The sequence below is a fragment of the Pygocentrus nattereri genome, chromosome 18 (genome assembly GCF_015220715.1).
Source record: "Pygocentrus nattereri isolate fPygNat1 chromosome 18, fPygNat1.pri, whole genome shotgun sequence".
NCBI classification, from domain to species: domain Eukaryota; kingdom Metazoa; phylum Chordata; class Actinopteri; order Characiformes; family Serrasalmidae; genus Pygocentrus; species Pygocentrus nattereri.
The window spans coordinates 11,002,166-11,009,653 of NC_051228.1; the positions used below are offsets into that span (position 1 = coordinate 11,002,166).

The 7,488-nt window shown below is 37.7% G+C and overlaps 2 protein-coding genes across 3 annotated transcripts in view; both read left to right on the forward strand.

Annotated features, from left to right (window-relative positions):
- LOC108441067 (myosin-IIIb) overlaps positions 1-911 on the forward strand; it is a 59,052-nt gene extending 58,141 nt beyond the window's left edge. The window contains exons 29-30 of one of the 2 annotated variants that reach the window (XM_017720358.2): positions 481-550; positions 646-911. In XM_017720358.2, the coding sequence (XP_017575847.1) occupies positions 481-550; positions 646-653 (78 nt within the window). In that variant the 3' untranslated portion in view covers positions 654-911. The remainder of the gene's footprint in view (positions 1-480; positions 551-645) is intronic. The other variant, XM_017720359.2, reaches the window with a different exon arrangement.
- Positions 912-3,682: 2,771 nt separating this feature from the next.
- On the forward strand, positions 3,683-6,777 carry ccl27b (chemokine (C-C motif) ligand 27b). Its single transcript, XM_037547626.1, has 3 exons — positions 3,683-3,785; positions 4,920-5,034; positions 6,305-6,777. The coding sequence occupies exons 1-3, from the start codon at positions 3,731-3,733 to the stop codon at positions 6,402-6,404; spliced, it is 270 nt and encodes an 89-aa protein (XP_037403523.1). The 5' UTR covers positions 3,683-3,730; the 3' UTR covers positions 6,405-6,777.
- Positions 6,778-7,488: the final 711 nt, after the last annotated feature.

Genomic DNA, 7,488 nt, shown 5'->3' on the forward strand with positions numbered 1-7,488 from the left:
TTACTTTGTTAAACATAATATTCTGTTTATAAATGTTATTCAATGCTGCATATGGTATGATGTCCCTGTAGCCCTTAAAGCATTACTGAAAATAAAGTGTTACTGAAATGTGTATCTTTAATAGTATACAATAAAATTTTTATTTATTAAAATATTTTTGGTGATTAGGACAAGGGATGTAATACTTATCACCGAAATTTCTTATGTCTGATATATTCTTACCCTACTTCACTTGTGAATTACTATTCTGATAACATTGAGAGCTAAAAGTACAAAACAAATATTTTTGTTGCAATATATCAAGTCTCTTTTTGCCCTCCAGAACAAACCTGGAGTTTTTTCTCACCTGTTCAGACATGCAGGTGGATCCTGTCAAAAATGGATTTTGTTTTTCATCGAAGCAGTTGCTATAAGCCCTTGAGAAGGATTCCTAATCAACAGTCTCTGTATAAACTTGTCTCATGTCTTTCACACTTGCAGCAGTTCTCAGCCGGCCAGGAACAAACCGCCGTGCCTTCCCACAAGCCGTGGGGACCCTGGAGGAAGAAAGGTGACTGTTACACATCCATTCACAACATCTGACTTGATGCATGTGGGTGCATGTACCTCTTTCATGTAACCCCTGTGTACTTTCATTTGTTTCAGATTCATAATGAGAAGGAGAGATGAGGAAAGACCACAGATGTTCTTGCTGCTATTTATTTGAAATGTGAATACCAAAATTGTACTGGCAAGGCTTAAGTGTGACTTACGTGATGAATAGAACTTGAACAAACTTCTCATCAGGGGAATTTTAGGCTTTTTAATGAGTGTGAGTTCGTCTTAGTTTCTTTTATTATGTTTCTAAATAGTTATTTAATTTGTAAATTGTGTTGTAAATGGGCTGCTTAATAAATGTCTGATTTAATTTACTTCCATCTGCCTGGTATCTATTAAACTAATAGAGTCTATATGTCAATCTAGTAAAGATTTTATTTTTATTAAACATTTTCTGGTGCTGACATGATTGTATTACACATTTGCTGCAGGTATGTCAGTTGTACATTCATGCTGTGAATACCTACCACATACCAAAGTGCCCTGTTGTATTGAGAATTGATGACTGGGGGCATCCTTTGAAGCTCAATTAATTCATTGTCGTGTTAATGCAACTAGTTTGAGATGACTTGGGATTTGTGATAATGCACATTGTAGTGGTGGACCTAGCCAATAGAAGATGGAAAAATCTGGCCATAAAGAGACACACATGATGAACAAATAATACTCACTTAGACTGTGACATTCAAATAATGCTTGATTGATATCAGGGGGCCCAATGTATGACAGTAAAGGACTGCCCACCCCATTACACAATCAGCTTGAATTGTTGGCAGATAGGGTTCATGGGTTCAAGTTGTTTATGCCAAATTCCAACCCTATCATCTATATGTCAAGATTGATCAGATGAGGTGATGGTATTTCCTTTCTTCAGTTGTCCAGTTTGTGTGAGCCTGTGCCCCCTGTCACCTCAGATTCCTCTTCTTGGCTGACAGGAGTGGAACCTGATCTTTTGTAGCCCATCCACCTCAAGCTTCAACTTGTGCATTTAGTGATGTATTTCTGATCATCACTGTTGTAAGGAGTTATTAGAGTTGCTGTAGCCTTCCTGTTAGCTGGAACAAGGCTGGTCATTCTCCTCTGACCTCTTCTCAACCAGGCATTTATAACTTTTACACAGGCTTTATTTGATCTTTTTTCAAATATACCAAATTTAGCAAAATGTGCAGAACTGTGTTTACTATAGAGAATGTGTTAACTTTTGTTTATTTTCTAAGTTAAAATGTCATTTGAACAGGTGTGCCCAGATTTGACTGTGCCCCCAAAGCAGATTTAAAAAAATTAAATAAAAAAAAATTAAAACTTCCTACGTTACCTATGGGCGGCATGGTGGCGTGGTGGGTAGCGCTGTCGCCTCACAGCGAGGAGGGCCCGGGTTCGCCGGTTTCCTCCCACAGTCCAAACACATTCAGTCAGGCCAATTGGACATGCTACATTGCCCCTAGGTGTGAGTGTGTGAGTGACTGTCTGTGTCTGTCTGTCTGTCTGCCCTGCGATGGACTGGCGACCTGTCCAGGGTGTATCCTGTCTTCCGCCCGAAGACTGCTGGGATAGGCTCCAGCGCAACCCTGACGGAGAAGCGGCTTAGAAAATGGATGGATGGATATGTTACCTATATTTTTGCGGCCTGGTGGGTGACCGTAGCTCACGATTTGAGAAACAGTGACTTTCTCAAGACTGGTCCAGGAGGCCCAGTGCCCTGCACGTTTTTGTGCTATTCCTGTCTTAACATACATTTTAACTTTATAATGGGCTGTTAATGAGTTGATTTCCTGGATCAGGTGTGACTGAGCAGGTGTTACTAATAAAGTATATGTCCAAATGTTTGTGGACAGGCTTTTTTCCCTGAAATTGAGGACATTATTAGGAAGGTTGTCATTCATTTGCTGTAGTAACAGCCTCTACTCTTCTGGGAAGACTTTACACTAGATGTTGGAACATTGCTGTGAGGATCTGACCGCATTCAGTTGGAAGAGCATTAGTGTGGTCAGGTACTGATGTTAGATGATTAGCTCAGGATCAGACTCATTTCAAAGGTAATGGATGGAACTCCACTTAAGAGAATGCAGTTCCACTGTGCCGCAGATCAGTACCCGTTGTATCCTTCTAGCTGGTGCTTGGCATTGGGCATAGTGACATTGGGCCCAGGTGCGGCTGCTCTACAGTGTCCCATTCTTTTGGCAGTGCTTTTCTATCAAGGTTACAGGTGCATCTTAAATTAGCCGAAATTACTAATGAGAAGGGCTGACTGGATATTTTGGGTATATACACCGATCAGCCATAAGGAACCAGAGCAAGTATTATTTAGGTGGTGGACCGTCCTCAACACTGCAGTGACACCAACATAGTGGTGGAGTGTGTGTTCTAATGGTGCAAGTGGATCAGACACAGCAGCACTGCTGGAGTGTTTAAACATCTCAGTGTCACTGATGGACTGAGAATAGTCCACCAACCAAGAATATCTAGACAACAGCGTCATGTGGGCAGCATCCTGATCTATTGTCTCTGACTTTACATCCATAGGGTGGCCCAACAAAGTAAGTGTGTCTGAGAGTGAACGGTGAGTGGACACAGTGTTTTAAAAACTCCAGCAGCACTGCTGTGGGTGATCCACTCATACCAGCACAATACACACTATGTCAGTGTCACTGCAGTGGTGAGAATGATCCACCACCCAAATAATACCTACTCTGTAATGGTCCTGTGGGGGGGGTTCTGACTATTGCAGGACAGGGTGAAAGGGGGCTAACAAAGTATGCAGAGAAACAGATGGAGTACAGTCTGTAATTGTAGTATTACAAAGTTCTCAATACTTTAAAGTGAAAATGAAAGTTTTCATATTTTGACATTTAAATTCAGTCACAACCACTAAGTAAACACCCAGTCTCAGCTTAACCTACAAGTCAACTGAGACCCAATAAATAAGACACAACACTAGATGAGCTACGGAGTATAACAGGAAAAAAAGGCTATGAAGGCTGATGCCTCCTGAATATTCTGCAGGTATTCTGCATGGTTTGGGAGGTGTGGCTTCCCCTCTGCTCATAAAACCAGTGTGAAATCACAGACGGGCAGGATTCTTTAATAGTGAAGCGTGGTTAACAGGAGTCTGAGTCACAGCCGAAACATCCAAATGGATCTCAAAGTGCTTCTGCTGGTCCTGTGCATCACCTTCAGCTCTGTCCAAGGTAAATATAGGGCTACAGATATGGCTAAATAAACCAGACCAAAGAGTTTTCTGAACAACTGTTATAAATTTGGTCATACACTGGAATGTTCTAGTTTGAGCTTTTGACATTTCACTCACTTTGTTGAGTGAAGTAGGATAGAAGTTTTTTTCATTATTGGAAGACAATTCTTTTTCTTTAAATTCTACAAAAACTTTATTTTCCAGGAAAGGTTGGAAATGGAACAATGTTACTTTAATCTTCAGTAGCTATTAATTTTAATTATTTATTTAAATTCAGTATATTCTGTGAGCAGTGATGGGATGTGTCAGAATACGGATATGGGACTTATGTATTCAGAATGCAGAAATTATCTTAATTAAGAAATTAAGTATCTGTATTAAAGCCATATCACAGTTACCTTTTACATTGTTATGTGAATGCTTTTGGAAAACATACTCACTAAATAAAAAAAGAAGTTTAACATTTGAATGTTTTTTAAAATCAGTATATAGTGTGTAGCCAACATGCCTGTTATACAAATTCTAAAAAGGGCCTCAATTTACAGATTCCTTACAAACACTGAAGTTCCCAGTAAAAGCTGAGTAGACTGATAGATCAATGTGTTGATGTTATTAATCTCAGTGTTACTGAGCTCTGCTAAAGCCTGAGTAGACTGATAAATTAATGTGATGTTCAATTATTAATCTCAGTGTTACTGACCTCTGCTAAAGCCTGAGTAGACTGATAAATCAATGTGATGATCAGTTATTAATCCCAGTGTTATTGGGCTCTGCTGAAACCTGAACAGACTGATAAATCAATGTGATGATCAGTTATTAATCCCAGTGTTATTGGGCTCTGCTGAAACCTGAACAGACTGATAAATCAATGTGATGAGCCCGTTATTAATCACATCATTATTGAGTTCTAATAAGGAATGATTAAACTATCAGTCTCCTCAGTAGTGGAGATGTTTGCCAACCTCAGTGTTGTACTGGACTTATGTGGATTGTGGGAGCAGCAGTGGACTGAAGCAGGTGATCAGAAGGAAAAAAAATTAGTTGAGAAAGTTTTCGCCTTTTTCAAAGTATTTTGTCCAACTCTGACTGTGAGTCAAGATGCTTCTCACAAGTGAACTGGCTCCAATCCCAGGTGCTATTCCAACATGCTGTGTTCAAACATCCCGCATCCCTCTAGCCATACTGCAGGAGGTGGAGAAGTTTGATGTCCAGAGTCGGAATGGAGCCTGTGAGATCGATGCCGTGGTGTGAGTTTGATGTGACACTAAATTATGCTAATTACTAATTACCTAACGAGTTTAATGGAACACTTATAAAGTCCACTACCAAGAAGTGTTTGTTTTGTTATTAAACACAATTTTTCGTGCTCATCTAATGTTGCTTTTAATTTTGCCCTGACGAACACCAACTATACAGTGTACCAGGATTTATCACTGGCACTGCTTAATACTACTGCATTCAGGTATGGTTCGTGCCAAACTCTATACTGGTGCGAATGCTCTTCTTTTACCTACTGTGGTATTTTCTATATTTTATTTTTTTATTTAACTGATATTTTAAGAATTATTGTTTTAAATAATCTATTCTTGAAGAACGTGAAATATAAGTCATTTTTCCCAATATGCTGAGTAATGTGTTTACACACATATTTATGAAGCCATATCTTTATTCAAACTTGAGAATTCAGTACTGTCAGAATTCAGAACCACCTGTCATGTGTTTAATTTCCAGTCAAAAAGGCCTCAAAGCACAAAGAATTAGAAGAAGCACCAACAACTAAGTACTATATCAGATTATTCAGTATTTAATATCCACCTTTAACTTGATTACAGTTTCCATTCTTTTTCCAGACTTGCTTTCAGTTTTTCAAAGAAATAGAGGTATTTTCCAAAGTTCAGTCTCAGTTGCATTTTCTTCTTCCAAGAAATCCCAAACACATCTAATGATGTTGAGGTCTGGACTCTGGGGTGGTCAGTCCATTTCCTTTTTTCATTAAAGGCTTCTTGACAACTACAAAGCCTGTCAGAGCCAGAGGTGTCTTCACAGTGGAAGGATGGATATAAAAAAACATGGAATTTTTTCAGATCTGAAGCAAAAGTGGAGTTTGAATTTCTAATCTAATCTCCTCAGAAACATTTCCTTAAAAATGAATAATGTGTTCTTAAAGGCCGTTTTGACAGGAAATTAAATAAGTGAAGGGTGGTCTCTGAACATTACCCACTCTAAATGTATATTCCTAACAAACAGCATTCATTATTGTCGTCCTTTAGCAACTAACACCTAATACTGAAACCTGAAATTGGGTAGAACTGATAAAAGCAAAGACGGGACCTGCCAAATAATTAAAACTCTTTTTGGCTAATAAAAGTGAAGAATAACATCTTGTTTGTGAAATATTATTTGATAACAAGTGTATTTATTTTTCATCACTGACTGAAGTCAAGGCAGTTCTTGGTAGTGGACACAGTCTTGGACTGAACACATATTTATAAAACTAAACCATCTTTTTGATTCCAGGTTGCATCATAAGGGAAAGAAGTATTGTGCCCTGCCCAGAGCAAAGACCGTACTGCAAATCATACATAAGAAAAGGATGGGGAGCAAATATATGGTTTAAATGAGGAGATATACTGTTACATACAGAGGAAGTTTTCTGTTAATACCAGTCCTAAAACTGATTTACATTACCAGCTAAGACCTGTCCATTATCTATTTTATTCCGATATTAATGCACAAATTTAATTCTACATGATGTATTCGCTTTCTGATCCTCCAAAACAGTAAACGCCAAGTTTCCTTTCAATGCTTTATTTTGATGCCCCCATGAAATGTATTTGCTGATGCATCATCTTATCCAGTTAATCCATTCAAATGATTCTGAATAGATCTCAACTTTTCATATCTATCGCTGCATTCTGAAGAAAACCTTGTATCTCCAAAATAGTAACTTTACAGGAGAAGGTAAAAACCTACTCTACTTTTAATGTAAGTCAGTGAAACCAGACCTATTTCCAAGTAATTTTGGATCATTTCTGTTGGTCCATTCATCATGAAAGGACAACGAGTATTTTCAAATCATGTCAAAAACTGAAATGCGAAACTGAAACGCAAAAAATGCGAGGGTTTGTTCCAACAGCAGGGATATATACCATCATTCAGTGATGGTAAAAATCTGTAAATATTGCCTTTTACTGTAATAGCAATAGAAATAACAGGAACAAATATTTAAATAAACAAAAATGACTGTGAAATAAAGCTGATAATTTGTTCTTCACATTGTATTTCTGTAAATGAACATCAGCAATGTTCAAATACTTTTCTACTTGGTACTTTGTACTATTGTATTTACATGCATTTAACCTTTTATAAATGTGTATTTCTCATTAAATTGGTATTCAGATATATATTGCTCTCACTAGCCTTTTTATATACCCACCTTATACTTATTAAAAAGTAGATTCTGTCTTAACAAAACATCCTCTGTTGATTTATTCCTAAATGGTGAAGTAATTTAAGGTTTTGAACTGTTGCAGGTCTTGACAGGGATTATCCACATATGTTCTCAAAATTTTGAATTAACCCTTATGAGGTGTTCAGGTCTGTGGGACCCATTTTCAGTATTTACCAAAAGGAAAAATTCATGTGCAAATTATTATTATTTCAACCTTAGATTCCTTGGTGTTTGCTTATTTTCTGTGAAC

Coding starts and splice junctions, on each gene's coding strand:
- ccl27b (XM_037547626.1), top strand. CDS start 3,731: ATGGATCTCAAAGTGCTTCTGCTGGTCCTGTGCATCACCTTCAGCTCT. Junction 3,786..4,919: donor CACCTTCAGCTCTGTCCAAG/GTAAATATAGGG, acceptor CTCCAATCCCAG/GTGCTATTCCAACATGCTGT. Junction 5,035..6,304: donor TGTGAGATCGATGCCGTGGT/GTGAGTTTGATG, acceptor TTTTGATTCCAG/GTTGCATCATAAGGGAAAGA.